The sequence below is a fragment of the Gadus morhua genome, chromosome 20 (assembly GCF_902167405.1).
Source record: "Gadus morhua chromosome 20, gadMor3.0, whole genome shotgun sequence".
Classification (NCBI taxonomy): domain Eukaryota; kingdom Metazoa; phylum Chordata; class Actinopteri; order Gadiformes; family Gadidae; genus Gadus; species Gadus morhua.
In genome coordinates this window covers 22,688,382-22,708,802 of record NC_044067.1, presented here as the reverse complement: position 1 = coordinate 22,708,802, position 20,421 = coordinate 22,688,382, and the positions used below count along the sequence as shown (strand labels likewise).

The 20,421-nt window shown below is 46.8% G+C and overlaps 1 protein-coding gene across 2 annotated transcripts in view; it reads left to right on the top strand.

The window, feature by feature from the left end:
• The window catches only part of sona (SON DNA and RNA binding protein a), a 30,869-nt gene extending 17,507 nt beyond the window's left edge, over nt 1-13,362 (top strand). For both annotated transcript variants that reach the window (XM_030343236.1, XM_030343237.1), the window contains exons 4-10: nt 2,399-2,475; nt 2,576-4,336; nt 6,638-7,121; nt 8,794-9,278; nt 10,086-10,567; nt 10,787-10,880; nt 11,210-13,362. In XM_030343236.1, coding sequence (XP_030199096.1) covers nt 2,399-2,475; nt 2,576-4,336; nt 6,638-7,121; nt 8,794-9,278; nt 10,086-10,567; nt 10,787-10,861 — 3,364 coding nt within the window. In that variant the 3' untranslated portion in view covers nt 10,862-10,880; nt 11,210-13,362. The remainder of the gene's footprint in view (nt 1-2,398; nt 2,476-2,575; nt 4,337-6,637; nt 7,122-8,793; nt 9,279-10,085; nt 10,568-10,786; nt 10,881-11,209) is intronic.
• The last annotated feature ends 7,059 nt before the right edge of the window (nt 13,363-20,421 follow it).

Below are 20,421 nucleotides of genomic sequence, written 5' to 3'. Positions count from 1 at the left end.
ACACATCACATTTGACACATTTTTTTTAAGCTAACTAGCTCTATATCCTGCTTTTTAACATGGATTTAATAACTGCATTAATATTTTTAACTGATGGGACTTTCTACACCGTCCGGTTGTGTGATTACTACTGCTGCTTTGAATGACTGTTGATGCACGCGGTGCCGACTCCCAGTCCGTCTGCACGTCTGCAGCAGCAGCAGCTGGCAGTTTTCGGTTGCACTAGAAGGATACTGAGTTGAAGGAGTTTTTTTTAACCCAAAGACAGTGAAGGTGCAACACTTTTATGTAGGCCTACAGTCCAGTTTTAAGATATTACCAAAATACAAGCTGTGGTCGCTCACACTATAGCTCGCTGTGGGCGTGCATGAACCGTGAACCAACCTGTCGGCGGCTGGCTGTAAGTGCTGCGCCTAGGAGTAGCTTATTAATCGCGCGACACAACAAATCAACAACCAAATTCGTTGCCAACGCATTTAGTAATCGATTTTATCGATTCGTTGTTGCAGCCCTAGTGAGAATAATAAGGGGTATATTTCAGAGTTTCCGTTGCCCGGTAATTAGTCATAGACCGGAAAAAAATTAGGAGGACCGAAAATTCTAAATGTCTCCACTCAGAATGGCCAATGGAAATAATTCTCTCTGCACAATTTGAATTGTGTTTAAATATGCTACTGTTTCATTTGTTTAGCCAATTCATGTCAAACAATGAGGGTTTTGATTGACGTGGGCCGGGTCGGGACGATATTTCCCACCACTATCCTCGAGCTGGGTCGGGCCGGGCCTTCGATCGAGCGTTTGTGGTTTATTTTAAATCTTTGCTTTATTGACCTAATCTGAAGAGAAGTCTATGCCATAAACAGAAATATTATAGGTCTTTATTACGCGGGTCTTCTCAATGCCGTGGAACGCTCCGTTCACTTTCATGGGTAGTAGGGGTGCAACGGATCACAAAACTCTTTTGAGTCACGGGTCGGATCATTTTCGGATCATTTTCGGATCAACAACAAAAAAGATAACAAGACAAATGTGCATTTAAATAAAATCTTAAAATGTGTAAAAACAAAATAAAGTGAAAAATTAGGTAATAATCCTGATTCCTTTAAGCATAGTCAATATTTAAAAAAATTGCAGTCTGAGGCATTATTCCTTCGTTTTAACATGGATAGTAGATAATCCCTAACCCTTGATTTACAACTTCTGCATTGCCTGGGGAGTGTTTAGAGTCCAAACTCTCCCAAGGCAATGCAGTCATCCTCATCTTCTTATTTTTCATCAAGTATGGTAGCGAAATACAGTTTCTGTCGTGTTTTATTTGGCATTTTGTAAATCCATTGATTTCCGGTGGAAGACTCATTGCTCATTGCAAGGGGGATTGGTTGTAGTCTTTTCGCTCGATTCTAGCCCTACTGTTGATACGGAGAACCGAGCGAAAAGACTACAACCAAACATAAACATGTCCGCTTCCGGTTTCCGGTTCAATTGGATTTGGGGATCACCAAATAAAACGCAACAGAAACTGTATTTCGCTACGATACTTGTTTTTAATACCGGAATTGTCCTTTAAACATGCGCTGATCAAGTGAACGCACAACTTTTTTTTTTATTAGCCGATGCGTGGATCACTTGCATCCTGAACCGTGAGGGTTGATCCGTATGGATCACGGGTAACCCGTGAACCGTTGCACCACTAATGGGTAGTAAGTAGTCCGGTAGTTTGTCAACCCGAGCGTCTTTGGTTGTTAAGCGACGTCAACGTCTTTGGCGGACTATTTCACTGCTGATCAACACTACGAATGCTGGTAACGAATAAATTGTAAAAAGACACACCATGTGAAGTTATATTTTGTTTTGGCAAGTAGCCGTGTAATAAGCAGGATAATGTATAGAATGTCGTTGATCATTATCGAAAATAAATGAGCCCCCTTCTGTCTGGGCTTATTTTCTCGATAATGACCGCCGTTCTATACATTATTCCTTGCATATATATTTTGCATAGTAGGCCTAAGTAACAAATGTGTACAAAGTTACACATGTATTAAAAAAAAATGTCAGGCTGAAATCGGGCTCGGGCTCATAATTACAGTTAATGTGTCGGGCCGGGCTCGGACAGAACGTGCAAGGGGTCGGGTCGGGCTTGATCTAAAAACGTTAAAATTAACCCTTCCAGGTCACATGACCGCCACCAATTTATTCTAGCGGAAACGCTGAATATTTAACAAACGGGCATGAAACCCTATTCTAGTAGTACCCCCAAATGCAATTTTTAACCCTAAAAAGCATGATATGGGATCTTTAAAATGGGATTCTCTTTGGTAAAAATATTCACAGATTCCAAACTAATCGCAGAGGTCAATAATTACAATTTATATTTTGTTTTTCTGATTTTAATGGACAGTGCCAGACTAGCATCTACCACGGGGGCTGCAGATCAAGTCGGGCCAAAGGAGGGCAGCAAAAAAGACGGCATCACAGGTAAGGAATGACCGGTGCTCCCCCAGCAGACGGTCTAGGAAGAGTTTCCTTGTGACCTTAATCATCTGTACTCTCCTCACCCACTTCCATTCTGTCACAGAATCGGAGGTAGACGCAAAGACCAAAAAGCACAAAAAGCACGCTTCCAAAAAGAAGAAAAAGAAGAAGAAGAAGGACGAGAAGCAGGACCGCAGATCCCCGTCCCACTCGGCGTCTGAGAGCAGCTCCGCGTCGGGCTCTGACTCGGAGCCGGACGAAGGCAAGGGGCCGCGCGATGCGCCCGAGGCCGTGTCCAAGCTGCTGCCCAAGGGCAAGCGAGGGGCAGAGAAACTCGAAGCGCCTCACGCCAAGCAGGACGAGAGCACGGAGAACAACGTTTTCTCCTCCACAGGGAAGAACGGCAGCACCAACGGTTCGGTGCAGGTGATGTCGCCCTCTGCTGGCCAGGACCAAGCCCACCCGGCTGGGGTTGACGTCAGAATCGAGGGGAACCACGGTGATGGCAGTTTCAGCCACGCGCTCCCCGACATCATACCTAAACAGGAAGGCACAGCGTCACAAGACGACCCTGCTCTAAAAGATGAGGTCAACGTGAACCAAAGGGCCCCGGGGGCAGAGCGGGAGGGCTCCAGGTCCCCGTCCGCGTCCCCCCAGCGTGCCCCTGGGATCAAACGCTCCGGGTCGAGTCACAGTCGGTCTTCCACGCCCAGCCCAAGGCGCCAGCAGACAAGGGCTCCAGCCGCCACAGACAAGGATTCTAAAGAGCGCTCCCAAACGAGATCGAGGTCCTCATCGGAGGCCAACGGGTCCGTCTCACCGCCACAGACCAGGGAGCGCTCGCGCTCCACCTCCCACTCCCCCAAGTCTGAGAGGAAGTCTGCTTCTCTGTCTCCCAAAAGACCGCTCCGCCACACCGGCTCCCCGAAGAGAGACAGGAAGCTGTCCCGCTCCACGTCGCGCTCCCTGTCCCCCAAGAGAAAGAAGAAGGCCAAGTCCCCCAAGAGGTCCAAGCGCCAGTCGTTATCCGCTTCTCCCAAGCGAAGGAGGAGGACGTTGTCGGCGTCACCCAAGCGGCGGCGCCCGAGCCCCCCGAGGAGGAAGCTCTCTCCTAAACGCGGGCTGCGTCGGTCCCCTTCCCCGCGTAGAAACCGGCGGTCCAAGTCCAGGTCCGCTGCCCGCCGCTCCAGGACGCGGTCTCCTCGGCGTACCGCCGTCGGCCGCCGCTCGCACTCTCGTTCGGTGGGCCGGACCCGGCGGCCCGCTAGGCGGTCCCGCACCCCGGTGAGGCGGGGGGGCGGCAGGCGCTCCGGGAGCCGCTCACCCGAGACCCGGCGGCGGAGGTCTCCGCTGCCACCGCCCTCTCGGACGCGGCGTTCCCGCTCAAGGTCCACGAGGCGTTCGAGGCGCACACGCTCACGCTCCGTCGTGGTGCTCAGACGCAAGCGCCGCACCAAGTCCCGGAGTCCCCGGAAAAAGAGTAAGTCCCGAACACCGCCTTCCCGCCGGCGTTCCAAGTCTAGGTCCCCTGGGGCCCGGAGGCGATCGAACTCCCCCAGCAAGAGGAACCGCTCGCCGCCCAGGTCCTTGAAGCGCTCCAAGTCGCGCTCGTTGTCAAGGCGATACAGGTCAAAGTCCCACACACCGGCCCCTGCCGGGAGGCAGTCCAAGTCCCCCAGTAAGAGCTTGAGGAGGTCGCTGTCTAAGTCCGCCTCGCCTGCCCCGAACCGCTCTCGGTCTGGCTCCAGTGAGAGGGCGTCTGGGAGCGCCTCCCCAGGGCAGGACAGGGAGCCCTCCCCCTCGCCGTCCAAGGCAGAGACGGCAGAGGACACTGAAGGAGCTGCAGACGCCGCGCCCGCAGCAGGTACAGCTTTAGACCACCCGTCTGCCTTTAGGTTCTTCATTGCTTTAGACCACCCACCTGCCTTTAGGTTCTTCATTGCTTTAGACCACACACCTTCTTTTAGGTTCTTCATAGCTTTAGACCACACACCTTCCTTTAGGTTCTTCATAGCTTTAGACCACACACCTTCCTTTAGGTTCTTAATAGCTTTAGACCACACACCGTCCTTTAGGTTCTTCTAGGCTTTAGACAACACATTCCTTTTTTTTTTTGCTCTGCCCACACCTGCGAAAAATTATCTTTCCCCCCCTCCACGTTTTCCTTGACAGCGTGGCAGAATTTCTCCGTAATGATTGACTCATTGCAAAAATGCTTCTAGCTGTAGAAACGCTGTGCTACATATTCCAGGCCTATATTTGGCGCTGTTTCTGCTACAGAACTGCACCAAAAAAAGAAGGGTTGGCGGATCATGCGCATCAAGTCTGTATTCAAATAATATTCGGAAATCTGTCAATCAAGAACCCCCCGCACACGCGCACCTCGGATACACGCACACACAATGACACAGGAAGAGGCTTTTATGATTTGTATGAAATCAATTTGTTTATTTCAACAACTGCGCTATCAACATCAAAATTATTTCAACGTGAGCTTAAGTAGATAGGCCTACATGCGCCGAAAACAGATCGCTATTTATTTATTTATTTTACTGAACACAGCCTGCATGACGGTGAACTAGACACGTCTTTAGCATATGGAAATATCGGTAATTGTTCATAACCTTTTCAATTTTAACTAGAACTGCAAGCAGTTATGCAGGGGTCCAAGAAATGTGCATTTCGCCAGAACAACGCGAAGCATGTGTTCAAAACGCTACCGTGAACCTGTGGATATGAAGGTTTTGACTGAGAGGTTTGGTGTGGGAGTTTCGGCCCCAAACGCATTTTCCGCTACCGCTACGTCGTCGAATGTTGGATCAAAATAGTTTTTACTGATTTGCAACGCGAAGCATATATTCAAAACAATACCGTTTTGTCAACGATGGTCGGATCAAAATGGTTTTGCTGATTTCTTGTTGTGTGCGTCTGAAGATGTCGTGTGCAAAGTTTGGTGTCAATTGGGCAAGAAATGTGGGAGGAGTAGGGAAATGTCAGTTTAGCTGTTTTCGCGATTTTGCAAAAAAACGCAGACGCAAATGGGCGTGCCTATGCCAAAAGATGCAGCTGACTCCATTGAATCTGTGCGTATAACGTTTATGACTGTGGGAGGTTCGATGTGGGAGTTATAGCCCAAAGCGTTTTCAGAACATTCCATTGGCCAATTAGGAGATGTACAATGTCGTCGTTTTTGGCACCGACTTGTGGCGTAACTTTCCGAAGAGAATTTTACTTTTCCAAATAACTCCCGCCCACATTAATAATTCTTGGCGATATTTTCTATATATACTCGGGTTTGCCCCTTGATGGTCTCCCATGAGTTTGAAGAACATTCCTTTGGCCAATTAGAAGATATACAATTTTGTCGTTTATTGCGCCCCCTTAGGGTGTATTTTTCAGATTTTTTTTAATTAAGGGTAGCACTAACATGTGTCTAAAATTTGGACTCGATCCGATGTCTAATTTTTTTTTTTTTCTGGATTTTTGATTTTCGACTTAAAACTTAGCTAAGCAACAAATATTCAAAACGCTACCGTTTCGTCGTCGACGGTCGGATCCAAACAGTTTTCGGATTTCTTTTTTGGTGTGCGTCTGAAGATGTTGTGCGCAAAGTTTGGTGACGATTGTGCAAGAAATGTGGGAGGAGTTGCGAAAAGGCAGTTTAGCGGTTTGCGTGATTTTGCGAAAAAAAAAAAAAATGAACTTGAATAATGTTTATGACCAGCTGCGTTCTATACATTATCCCGCTTATTAAGAAGAGCCGTGTAATAAATAACGATAGTCACATTCATTATTCGATATTTTACGTGACTCTGACTATTCAACGATTGTTGCCCATCCCTAATACATACATACAGTATGATGAAATCAACAGCATTTGTTGAACCTTGTAGATTGAGCAGAATATACTTGAATGTGCAGTTAGTAATCCTATTTACCAAGGGGCTGTATTTAAAGCTACAAAAACAGTACAAATCAAACAAAAACAAATTAGACGGGAATCGAACTTTACCCACCTGGTGGGTGGACGATGACGTCATCTTTTGTGTATCTGGGGTTCTTATGAATCGTAACATGAAAACGCAGGGGGGAATGGAGTTTATCTATTTTTCACTGGCTTTTAGTCGTGTCTTTAAAGGTAATCGGCTAATTTGTGTCCATGTAGGCCCCTGGAAGCCCCTGCCCTTATCCAACGCTGACCCCAGCGCCGCGCCCGCCGGCTCCTCGCCCCGGCCCACACCCAACCACCAGGGGGCCCGCTCTCCTTCCGAGCGGGACGGCTCCCGCTCCCCTTCTGCCTCTCCTGAGTGCGCGGCGGGCCCCGCCGGCTCCGGGGCCTCTGGAGACTCCACAGGGGAGGAGGAGGAGGCGGAGGAGGTAGGGGCTGAGAAGGCAGCTTCTCCTCTAAAGCCCAAGCAGCCCTGGAGCTCCTCGGGCTCCGTCTCCCCCGTCCGGACGGAGAAGAAGCAGCACTCCCCGTCTCGCTCCCCCGCTGCCCCGCCCCACAGGAAGACGTCGCCCTCCCCCAGGCGCTCGTCCTCCAAGAGGAGGTCGGTGTCCAAGAGGAGGTCGGTGTCCAAGAGGAGGTCGGTGTCCAAGAGGAGGTCGGTGTCCAAGAGGAGGTCGGTGTCCAGGAGGAAGCAGTCCAGGTGGGTCTTGTGCACATGGCTTTTCTTCTTTGGCCCCGCCACCTCAGATTGAAGTTGGCATTATTGATGATGAGAACCTAATTTTTCAGCTTGAAATTCAAACACTTTGCCATTGGAAGCCTCTCCCTCACTCAGACGCCATCATTCAAATCAACAGCTAACCCAAACGAGCTCACACATTCACATGCACCACAGCATTCTGCACATCCTGCTGCAGGTCAGGATCTCTGTTATCCTGACCTCCAGCAGGACGTATAGGCCTGTCGTGATATGCAATAAATCAATTAATTGCGCGATAAATTAAAATGAGCGATAATTTTTTGCCGGCCGCAATAATTTCCATTCACTCTTTTTTTTAAATCATTGCTTTATTGGCCTAATCTGAGAAGAACACTACGAATGCTGCTAACGAATAAATTGTAAAAAGACAAACCATGTGAAGTAATTTTTTCGTCTTGGCAAGTAGCCTTGTAATAAGCGGGATAATGTCTAGAACGTCTCCGGTCATTATCGAAAATAAGCCCCTTCAGGGCAAAGCAAGGCACCTCCGAGGCGCGTCGGTCGCCTGTTCGCCCTGTCGGGGCTTATTTTCCCAATGATGACCGGCGTTCCATGCATTATATATATATATTTATATTAGAGCTGTCAGTTAAACGCGTTATTAACAGCGTTAACGCAAACCAAATTTAACGGCGTTAAAAATTTTATCGCGCGATTAACGTAATTTTTTTATTAAAAAAAAAATAAATAAAAAAAATAAAAAAAAATTTTTTAGGCTCAAAACAAAGAAGCAGTAGCCTGACTGCTATGTTCAAATGACATTTGTTCAAAGCAGTCGTTTATTTGCACTATAGGCTCTTTTTTTGTATCGTCCTGTTTTGATCAGTATATGCCAATGTTGTTATCAATAGAAAATCATTTGCACAAGGCAAGCCGATGCACTTCATCATGTTGATAAGAGAATTAAAATGAGAAGAATTATGGGACAAAAAAATCAAGGGATATTTAGCATAGAAAAATAATTTGCGATTAATCGCGATTAATAATAGTTAACTATGACATTAATGCGATTAATCACGATTAAATATTTTAATCGCTTGACAGCTCTAATTTATATATATTAAGCAGACTAAGTAACAAAGGTCGGGTTGAAATCGGGCTCCGGCTCATAATTACTGGGCGCAACGAGTAAACCCCCTCGTCAGTGTCAGTCACTTGTTGCATGGTCTGTGTGGGAGGCGGAGCCCTGGCGCCTGTTTATTATTTTTTGAAGCGCAATCGCGTTTACATCCTATTTATTTAGTGTTTCAATTTTATTTATTGTTTTTGGTGTTTCGTTTTTATTCAAGAGCATTTTTTGTTAATAGATTGTTTTTGGTTATTTGTTCATTTATTCTGGATATTTTAAATGTCTTCCAGACGTCCAGTTCCAGTGTTCCTTAAAAAATAAAAGTTTATTGATCTTCGAAAGGGTGTACTTTATCATTATATTAGTTGAAAAATTGCAATATTATCGCTTATCGCAATAACTTCTGGGGCAATTCATCGCCCAGAAAAATTTGTTATTGTGGCAGGCCTACGTATGGCATACGCACACTTATAGATGGTAAAAGGCAAGCTTATTTTATTCCAAGCATTGTTCCATGTAGTGACCCGCTGCTGCCCGTTTCAGGTCCAAGTCTCCAGTCAAGAAGAAGGCGTCACCGCCCGAGCGCAAAAAGCGCCGCTCCAAGTCCCGGAGCCCCGCCCATCGTCGGCGGGCCAGCCGCTCGCGCTCGGCTGCGCGCCGGCGGAAGTCCCGCTCCAAGTCCCGGGCCAGGACCCGCCGATCCAAGTCCCGCTCCCCTGCACGCAAGAGGCGCAGCCGCTCCCCCGCCGGCCGTGCCCGCAAGCGATCCAAGACCCCCAAGCGATCCAAGAGCCGCTCGGCTGGACGGCGGAAGCGCTCACACTCGCGCTCCCCGAGCCGCCGCCGCCGCTCACGCTCCAGGGGGCGGGGCCGGCGGCCTGCATTCCGTAGCCGCTCCTTCGACCGGCGGGACCGGTGGAAGAGAGAGCCCAGCCACTCCCCCGTGCTCATCCTACGCAAGCAGCGTCGCTCCGGGTCCCGCTCACGCCGCAGCGGCAGCAAAACCCCGCCGCGGCTCACAGACCTGGGTAATACGCCTTCTGTCTGTAGAGCGGTGTTATTTCTGTAGATCGGCTCGGGGGTCTGTCTATTGTTCGGTTCACCCAGTTCAAAAGGTGTGGTGTTGTAACTAGGGTACCCAGAGAAGCGTCCCAGTCTGGACGGATGTGTAGTCACTGTCCCGGCAGGGCTCAAGACTCACACTTCTATTGTTTTCATTTGGAGGCATCCCAACAGATGTGGTTGCACAATGTTTTGCCTCTTTATCGCAGAATTGTAGAAGGTATTTATTGCATACGTGGTCCTTATGTGTTCTACCGCAATCGACATTACCTTCCTTACAAACGACCTTTTGGCTCTCCTCCTCCTTCATCAAAAGCTCTACCTACTGAAGACGGGTTGCTAAAGTTATATACCCAAGTTCGGATTTATTTCTAGTATGGCGTCTCGTCCTCTACAATAGTGCATTTCTCCACATGCTCTTGAGTAGCGCAAGTGCTACGGTGCAGATTAATGGAAACATTTCACAATGTTTAAACCACCTCTTAAACTTTATGATCATTTGAAGAACCCAATACATTCATAGCGGTGTGTCTTCATTTGAACTAACTGATGTCTATAGGAAGATTCACGTATCGAGTATCGACATTGTTTGGTTCCATAAACAGTGACAATGGGATCCTGGTAGAATTAAATGAACAGTCAAAGTTATGAAAAATTAACATTGGCTCTTTTGAGATGAAAGACTCGTAATTGCATTAAATTTTCCTTGGCCGTTAATAAAAAACAAAACATGACGTCCTGCCCTGTATCCTCATCTGGTCGTCTCCCTCCAGATAAGGACCAGCTGCTGGAGATCGCCAAGGCCAACGCGGCTGCCATGTGCGCCAAGGCTGGGGTGCCCATCCCCGAGAGCCTGCGACCCAAAGCCATCCTCCAGCTCCCGCTCCCCACGCCCTCCCCCACCCCGCTCTCCCTGCCCCTCCCCCTGCCCATGCCCATGGGCATGGGGATGGGCATGGGCAACATGGGGCAAATGGGCATGGGCAACATGGGGCCAATGGGCATGGGCAGCATGTCCAATATGACCATGAGCGCCGCCATGGCCAGCATGACAGCGGCAACCATGACGGCGGCCCTGTCCAACATGGGTGCACTGGCCTCCATGCCCCCCCTGGCCCCGCTGCCTACCATCACCAACAAGCCCCCGCCCTGCCTGGCGCCGCCCGCACCCCCCCTCAACCTGGGCCACATCGAGGAGGTGAAGAGGAAGGTGACCCAGCAGGCCAACATACACACCATCAAGGAGCTCACCGAGGTGAGCTGACTCTGGTCCTCCCAGAGACACCCCTGTTGATGTGTCGGAGGTCGAGGTCTTGATGTTGATGTCGGGGGCTTGTTGTTGATCTCCAGTGCAGGGTCTTATGAGTGTCTTTGCTTGCTGAGAATGAAGTCTCATCCTGCTGTTATTTTGATTTGAATGCACCCAAGCGTTTTTATTGCTGACCAGCTCACCAGCATTTGTATTGTGTTGTAGAAGTGCAAGATGATCGCCAACAGCAAGGAGGAGATGGCCATCGCTAAACCCCACGTCTCGGATGATGAGAGCTAGAGCATCGTGTGTCCTCGCGGTAAGATGACCACCTTAAAGAAATTATTTTGGGTCTTTTATAATGTATTACAATGGCATATATTATAATTGTGTCAGTGGATGTTATCTGCCTATCAGAGTAGTTCTCTTGTTTGATTTGCTGTCTTGTACATTCAGCTTTTTACTTGGATTTTTTTTGTGGATTTATAAACACTTATCTTTTACAAGCAAAAAAATGTAATCGAAGCTCTAACAGCATTTCGTTTTTCAGTTGGTTTATTATCGAACTGTATACACCTGAAAAATATCTGTAGACTCGCGTCATTGTTTTACCACAGCAGTTTAAATATCCCCGTTGTGCTTTCCCAGGTGCCGGAGCTCCCTCTAATGGACCGGAGTGGATGTTCTGTGTTTTATAGTTTGGACTTGAGGACTAACCTATCCCACAGTTCGCCCGACTCCACCTCCTCTATCAGTGACAAGAGCACCCTAGTTGTCATGGTAACAGTAGAGGAGCAGCAGTCACACCTGGTTTATTTGTGCGTGTGTGTGCGGTGCACGAGGGACCGGCGAGGAGACGCTGCAGTGACCCCACTGGGGACACATTCCGGTGTGTGTGCACGCACAGTAGTTTGACTGTAATGTGAAAGCTGGGAGTGTGCATAAGTGTACATAGTGGTGACTCTTTACCAACTCACCGTGCAGTGGTTCCCCCCCCCCCCCTCCTCTTCCTCACAGGCTCGCTGTTTATATGACGGAGGCTGGCGAAGCACCCACCTTGCGGTGATAGTGCTTTTGTAAAAGATGAGTTCCTCCTACGAATATGTTTTACTTGTTTTTGTAAAAGAAAATATAAAAATCTTCTGGTTAATTGCGTTGTGTCTCGCTGTGTACCGGGCCCGCCCACGCCTCTTGTCTCCTAACGCCCTGAGATCACTGATGGTTTTGATTGGCGGCATGCGTGAGATGAGTTGTTTCATGACACGCTTCCCCGCGGTTACTAAGATGACACGGTTATTGCCCTTAGCAGGACATGAATGTGGATGGGTTGAAGCACAGAATGTGGGTTCATACAAAACCGTTAATCCAAATGCTCTGTCCTGGATCCCGTTTTATCCTGATGTTTCTACTTGCCTTTCCTTTATGATCCCTTGTGCCCACTGAAATTAAGATTGCTCTCCCATAGCCCCTACATGGTATACAACTAAAGCCTACAGATCCAACCTTAATGCAATGGTTTGACGTGCAAAACATTTCATTTGTATGACTTCACAACATTCTGCACTCCTTGGCAGCACAAAACGTTTCCTGGCCTGTGAACTGATTGTCAACCTTGTTTTAGCCACTGTTCCCATGTCCATTAAAGGTACATTGAATCAAAACGTCTGCCTCACAGGCATACCTTTAGTTGGGGCATATTTGGTGATTCCTAAATTGAGATCCTTTGGTTTTGTCCAATGTGATGCATATATTTTTAAATCCAGAAGAGTAAACAAACAGGATCATCTTCAAACAAATGAAGTAGCAGTACAACATGTCTCCTCGATTAGATTCCCCTGGGCCAATGGACGAATCCATTTTTTTTGGGACAATCAGAATGCCGGTAGCGTGGTGTTTTGTGCTGGCCCCTTGTGCATATTAACGCTCCTATCTCCCCCATCTCCCCCATCTCCCCCCATCACTCCCGTCAGGTGGACTCGTCTCAGGTTTTTCACGATCAATTGGGGGTTTGCGTTAGTGATGTGGGGGGTGGGGAGTCGGGACACTATGATAGCGTGTTAAGATAACCAAGGGATCATTGAGCTTGTGAGTTGATTTGATGATCTGTTCCCTGTACCTTCAGAATAGTGAGATCTTTGTCCTATGGTACAGAGGCGAACTTGCCGCTAAAGGTGGTAGTGCAGGAGATGTTTTATTTTTATTTGAGTGTTTCAGAGCTGGGCGACACCTTTTGGTGTGAGCTGGATAAAGAGAAAGATGGCCCGATGATATCCTGAAAAGCCCTTTGTGTAACCATAGACAGAGTGCTCGCTCTTTGTCTCTGAATGTCATTCGCCAAAACCCAGGACACCTTCAGCGTTGTCGTGTGCGTGAGCTGCCAGTGTACGAGTATTAACCGTTTTGTAACTTACAAAACTGCTCACACCCGACAAACAATGGGGAGTGTGGCTTTAATTGAGCTTGTTCGTTCAAATACTTCCCCCCCCACCCAAATCCAGAGACGCATTCTTCTCACTCGCGTCTTTTTAATATTCCATGCATTTGTATATTGTCCATCGGTCACCCCCTGCCCGGCCCAGCCCAGGGCTGTTAAACCGTCATGGATATCTGTGAAGATATTTTTTTTTGTCAAACTAGTGATGCTGTACCTATAGTGCTTACCTGTTGAGTTCCTGATGTAATCTTTAGCTATTTTAATGACAAAAAACATTTTAGGATTCTTTTTTTTTTTGGTCACTTGGGTATGACATTGCTTGCTTTGTACATAAATGTGTTGATCATTATTAAAAGCCTTAAATTCATCTGCTGTTGTCTGGATTAAAAAATGTGTATATTGCAGGATTTCTTCTGGACATCTTTTTTGATAAGATGTTGGTAATGTAGTGTAGCAATAGCCTTCTTTTTAGTGAGTATTCACGGCCTAGCATTCATCTCTCCCACTAAGCATGCATACGATGGGATCTTAGTTTTTAATATTTAGAAGTCTGATTCCGATACCGTCTGCTGCCACCTGGTGGCGCCAGAGCTCTACCACTCAGCCCTACGGTGCTCCTGACATCCAGACATGCTCTCTGATGCTATGTGTTTATCAAACCGAAGGATATATTTATGCATCCTTAATTTCCTCATGAATTTATGTTAATCAAACAAAAGCAATGAATCCAAACTAAAGTACCAAGTTATGAGGCTGGTGGAGAGATCCCAGTAGAAGGCTTTAATCTGGGTCTGCTGGGTGAGCAGAAGGTAAGGGCCCTCAGCGCCTCTTCATCAGTTTCAGGCGAGAAAATCACCTGAGACATAAACTGCAATCCTTCCAAAGGTGCGTGGGCATTAAGGGCTTTGTATTGTGACAAATTGGATATCCACTCCTTTCTGTTCTAATAAACTCTAAACCAAAGGGGCAAAACACGACTCCAGCCCAATGAGCAGTGGATCCTTTATTCTGGGTTTTATCTAACTGGATTTGAAGCAGATCAACAGTTGCTGTAAATGATCAAACGCCTGATCTCTACTAATATGAAGGTAAATAATACTATAGGCCTATAACAGTCTGCAGTCTCAATGAGCCCGAACAGAATCAGCCACAGTCTACTCAAACGATACCGCATATTTCACTCAGTAATCAGAAGGTTGGTAATAACATCTAACACTCAAATAATATTTTTTCGATTCTACCTAGAACACCTTTAATGCAGAGAGAATTCCACTGACACTCTAGTAGACTGTTTGACCAGAGTGGTGTGGATATTTAGTTTTTTTTCAATTGCTTGAACACTTTTTGCAAAATTTGGCTCATTGTGTCAAAACTCGACACACAAGCAAATAAGACACAACACTGGGAAATAAACAGTTCACATCTGTGTCAAATTGAAACTCGGCTATCGAAACCTAACAATTCTTTGTAAAAATCGCAATCTGATGACAAAATGATACACACTTGCATCATATTAATACACTTTCAGATCAGCAGCAACACACTGGCCTACTTTATGTAAAACATTGCAGTCTTTCATGTTCACTGTTTTTATTCACTTCCACAGAGGGCACGTTTTCACCACAACCAAAATATCAAATACTAAGAGACTAACAGACTGCCGTCTGTCGGGGTCTGGCCATAGGATCTCATCAACATCACAAGCAATGTTTTCTCCCGCTAAGCATCGGGGAAAATATTGCCTTGTGTGCCGAATCCATCCATGGATTGACCCTAAGTCGATGTCTCCGCAGGCCTGTTCCATTGCCTGCAGAAGAGGCATGCAAGCATGTGGTTGGCGGTCATATACGTGCCATCTCCAAGCCGAAAAGAAATCTTCTATGGGGTTTAGAAATGGTGTGTAAGGGGGCAAGTATAGGACTTCAAATTGATGATGGTTGGTGAACCCCTTGTGGACCAGGGCCCCGTTTCCCGATAACGATGGATCTTCGCTCGTACGATCATTCTCCCGATGGATCTTGCGATCCATCGATAATTTCTTTGGAGCGTTTCCCGAAACTCCTCTTAACGTGAACGCGCATTCGCTGCACTCACGACGTCGTAGGATTGTAACTGTCTACTGACACGGTGCTTAAATGGGCTCTGTAGGAGGGGGAGACGCAGGAATGTCGCAGGAAAATTGTGTTAAAAAGGGTTAAAATATATCCCCATCAAGGACAACAGCAGAGTAGCCTACGAAAAAAATAGACTGCAATTATATGAATGCTAAAGACATTAAAACACAATTGATTAGGCTTAAACCGACATATATCAGTCCTAATCCTGAATGCACTGTGCGTTTCACGGCATTTTCCCCCCTGAAATAATTCCATATGACAAAAAATTAAAAATAGCTTGTGTGACAACTACATTTATCTTAATGGGCTGATTTCTGAAACATGCTTTGCGCAGCAAAGAGAGCCGACTTAATCTGATTCCGCATAAGGGTTTCCTTGATTGATAATTTGATTGGCTATAAAAGCCCCTCCGGAAATAGGGTAAGGTATGTATTGATGAGGAATACAACGAAGCCCACCGTCTGGCCCGGTGCATCGTTGAGCGCACGATCGGGAGGTGGAAGTTGCGCTTTAGATGCCTTCACAAGTCAGGCGGAGGGCTCCAGTTTTCGCCGGCCAAGTCATGCGCCGTGATATGTGTGACGGCTATGTTGCACAACATTGCAGCTAAGGCTGGGGTGGCATTGCTTGAACCGGAGGACGCTGAGGACGATGACGACGAGGAAGATCGGTGTGAGGACGGCCTCCCTCATAACTACGCGGCTGGTTTTCATGCGCGTCGAAGAGTGATTGAGACTTTTTTTTAACCCCCTCCACCCTCCCACATGTCACTAAACATTCCCGTCAACGTGACCAATCCCCACCATATCCCAGCCTTTTGCCTGTTCCTTTGCTTGTTTTTTATAATTTATTTCATTTCTTTATTTTTAATTTTTTTAATTGTATTTTATTTTTTACATTATTTTATGCTACGTTTTATGAGTAGCCTATGTCAGTCTGCACAAATCCCCCCACTTTCTCTCACACATTTTGAGTGCCCTGCCTGCGCAAACATTTTCTGGACTGTCCCGTTTTATTTTGGCCATTTTAACATCTTTATTAATAAATTAATTAATAATCTTTATTAATTACCAAACTAAGAACATAAAGGCGCAATGCGTTTTACTAAAACGCATCCAATAGACGGAATGTCCGATGGTGTCGCCACTGAGGCTATAGCTGACGATTCTCTGATGCCGCTTTCACACCAAAAAGAACCGAGAGCCAGTTCCGGGCTGGTGCTAGGGCCAGTTCCAAACTGGTTCCAGCCTTACCCCAGTTAAGAACCGGTTGGTTTCACACCGGCCAGAGCCAGCCATGGAGCCGGCGTGAGCAACGTCATGACGTCACTGCAAACGTCTCGGCTAGTGAGCTTGGACAGAAGCATACGGCCGACATCTTTCTTTATTCTGGGTGGAAATAGTAACATAGTTACGCCATCAAATGCGTTTATGGAAACATTTTTAGCGAGAAATGTGCATTTTACTTTCATAATGTTCGCTCGGTGAATGTGAAGGATGTTTGGTTTGATAGTTATGACGAAGAGGGAACGCTCCGTTCACTTGCATGGACATGGACTCATCTAGCTGCGTTGGCGCGTTGACGCGTTGAACCACCACACAATAGGCGCGCAGAAGAACCCTTGCGCCAGTTTCAAACACAACAACAACAATTTCGTCTTCGATTCAATCCGTGTATGGTTCGTTCTTTGAATATTCCGATTTAAAACAAAATCAGAAAAAAACAAAAAAGAACCATACACGGATTCACGTCCATTGTTTACTTCGGTGTTTTAAAAAATGCCGGTCTTCGTTGGTCTTCCTGTTTATGAAGGTACGGATAACTCCGCCCCCTGCCCCCGGCGTAAAAGCGGTTCTAGTTCTAGCCCAGCTCTAAAGTGGGGCCAGAGTTGAACCGGTTTTTAGGGGCCGGAGCCGGTTCTTTGGCGGTGTGAAACCAAAGCCCTGGCCCTAGCTCCGAACTGGCCCGGAACCGGCCCCGATTTTGCGGCGGTGTGAAAGGGGCATTAGAGTCCTACGAGTACCTACGAGCACCCCTGGAGTACTCGTTAGCTACGAGCGTTTTCAAGACGTTCGTTCCCCACGATGCTTTCGGGAAACGCGGTGAAAACTCTACGATGCCCTTTCGACGCACTTCACGATCCACTTAGGCTAACGACGCTTTCGGGAAACGGGGCCCAGAGCAGCCCGATGGAAACTAACATTATGCCAGACAACAACAAACATGGGCTGCTCTGGTCTGTCCTGTACAGCTGCATCGTGAAGTGCATCCAGAAATGTTATTATATGTTCGGTATTGAAGGGACCTAGTTTTGCTTGATGGTGCAATAGCCCTTGAAGGCTTATGGCAGCACACAATGAGATATTTCGCCCGCGCTACCCCGGGACTTGCACAATTGCCCTTTGGCCAATTATGTTACGACCCCATCGTTTTGTTTTGCTGAGGTTGAATCCAGCCTCATCAATGTAAATAAATTCATGAGGCTGTGCAGCTCCATACATCTCCAAGATGTTCTGTAACAAAACAAAATACATGCAATACATATTTTGGATGGCATTACTCAAAACACTCAACTACAGTACTACACATACAGAAGAACCCCCACCCCATCAAACAGGTACCTGGTTCTTCTCTGAATGTATCTATGTGCTACTGATACAATAGCACATATTCAGCTGTAACTGGATGACACCAAAACTGTATTGTAAATGTAAAGGACTGTAACACTTACCTGTACATATTCACGTCGAAGTCCTTTGACCCTGACACTGTTCCTCTCAAATAGGACCCTTTACAATTGCTTCATGGTAATTTGGTGCTTTACCAAGATGCGTCTGATAGTGGAAATGCTTTCTCGCTCTATGTTATTGAATACTTCTCTATCTGCAAGTATTTGTTGCTGTAACTGGTTGAAACGGATTGCATTGTTTGCTCTGACCAGGTCCACAATGGCAAGTTCCTGCTGTTGGGTGAACAGGCGTTGGTCTCCGCCCCCAGAAGGTCTTCTAGTCATTCTATAGAAAAAAGCAACCACGAAATGTTGCTGTATTGGTTTGCTTCTTTTTTACAGTACTGTATATACTGTACTTTACTGTATATACCATAGAAAGTACTGAAACACCTCAATGTAGGTAATCACAGTATGTCACAAAACGACCACTTTCGTTCAAAAAGGAGCATTAGCCACCCTGCAATAGTACATGTGATATGGTACTGTACTGCAAATACTCTAGATACAGTCTGAGTAGAGTAGAAAGTAGAGAGTTGAAGACATACCTGTTTTCCAGTCTAAATGTCCTTATTATGGATGAAACTGTGAAACGCTTAGATAAGGGTGGACTCTCTGCCCAGCTTCCCTTATAGTCAGACCTTGGTTTATGACATGGTCCACCATTTACATTTACATTTAGGGCATTTAGCAGACGCTTTTATTCAAAGCGACTTACAATAAGTACATTTGTCATAAGACCAAAGTTGCTTTTATGTCATTGGAAATAATGTTCCGTGCACGGGCTCTTCCACCACGTCCACCTCTATGTCTCTATCCTCCTCTTCCTTCTCTACCTCTGCCTCTTGCTCTTCGTGCATCCATGCTGGCAAAGTTCTCAAAATGGCTGAACTGAGGCCTTTTTGTAGCTGGCTGATTGGTGGTCAGTTTCGGAAGAAAGTTTTTTCTGGTGTGTATGTAAGTATTTTCAATGAACCAATGTGTTTAGGATTTTGAATAGATGTGTTTTCCCAATGGTACAATGAGATGTCATTTTTGAATTAAGTGTCTTATGTATGAAATAGTGTGTAGTGTGCAGGAGCAAGTGTGTTGCAGAAAGGAGCATGTGTGTTGCACAATTGCAACTAAAGTACAAAGCAGCGCTTTTGTTTAAGGAATGGTTACATGTGTTTAAGGTATAGAAACAAAAACTTCAAGTTGTGTTACTTTGGTCTAAGCATGTGTCTATAGTGTTCAAGCAATTGAAAAAAACTGTAAATGTTTTGGTCTGCATGTGAACAAGTTGCTATGTGTGTGTGTGTGTGTCTGTGCGTGCACGCTCACAGAACCTGCACATACATATATGTGTGTGTTGCATACTGAGCAGCCACTGGGTCATGGGACTTAGGGGATCAATGGCGCGATCGATTGATGACTGAGGGCTTTGCAACCACCATCTAATCTAGATCATTTGCCATGTGGGCAGAATATGAGGTCGCAGGCGCCTCTCCCTGGGCTCGGCTCTGCATGTATCTAGATAAGAGATGAGGAAGGGAAGAGATGGATTATCAACCATGCAGGTGGATCCTAACCAATCATGGTGGAGGGCTAGCATATGAGATGCGTGTGTGTGTGTGTGTGTGTGTGTGTGTGTGTGTGTGTGTGTGTGTGTGTGTGTGTGTGTGTGTGTGTGTGTGTGTGTGTGTGTATTTGCATGGCTGTATGAATGGATGGATCCATCAATTAGAATTCAGATCCATTCATGAGCAGGTAAGGGCTATTTCATCACTCTAGGATACCTATAGGCATCTCTCCCTCCCTCTGTCAGTCCTTTGGAACAGGATTCAGTTCAGTGCACTGCTGAGAGTCGATCTGTCTGAGAGAGAGAGAGAGAGAGAGAGAGAGAGAGAGAGAGAGAGAGAGAGAGAGAGAGAGAGAGAGAGAGAGAGAGAGAGAGAGAGAGAGAGAGAGAGAGAGAGAGAGAGAGAGAGAGAGAGAGAGAGAGAGAGAGAGAGAGAGAGAGAGAGAGAGAGAGAGAGAGAGAGAGAGAGAGAGAGAGAGAGAGAGAGAGAGAGAGAGAGAGAGAGAGAGAGAGAGAGAGAGAGAGAGAGAGAGAGAGATCTCCCATCCCCCCGACCCCCGGTTCTAGTATTGCACCGCTGCTAAAGAGCCTTTTGTTTAGGTACTTGGGGATTAGAGACAGGCAGCTTTTTATCCAAAGCAATTGACAGTTAATTTGAAGAAGAGGAGAAAAGGCCTACAGATACACTGCAGACATTGGGAATCAAACCTAGTGCCTTTTGACTTGGACGTCCTTAACCCTAACGGTCTTTCCCCCAGTTTGTGTTTTTCAAAGTCTCACCTGGCATGATAGAGAGGACATCTTTTATGTTTCTGACCGCCTCTGTCGCCGCGGCCTTCCCTCTTTCCCCTGGAGCAGAGTCATTAAGGAGCAGCCCGGCCACTGGGCGGCTCTGAGGAGAGCAGTAGGACCCCTGGTTCTGTAGTGGCCTACGGTCCGGAGCCGGGACTCGTTTAACGGCGGCACCACGCCACTATGAGACTGCAGACCTCCCTTGTGTTCCCGTCACTACGAGACCTC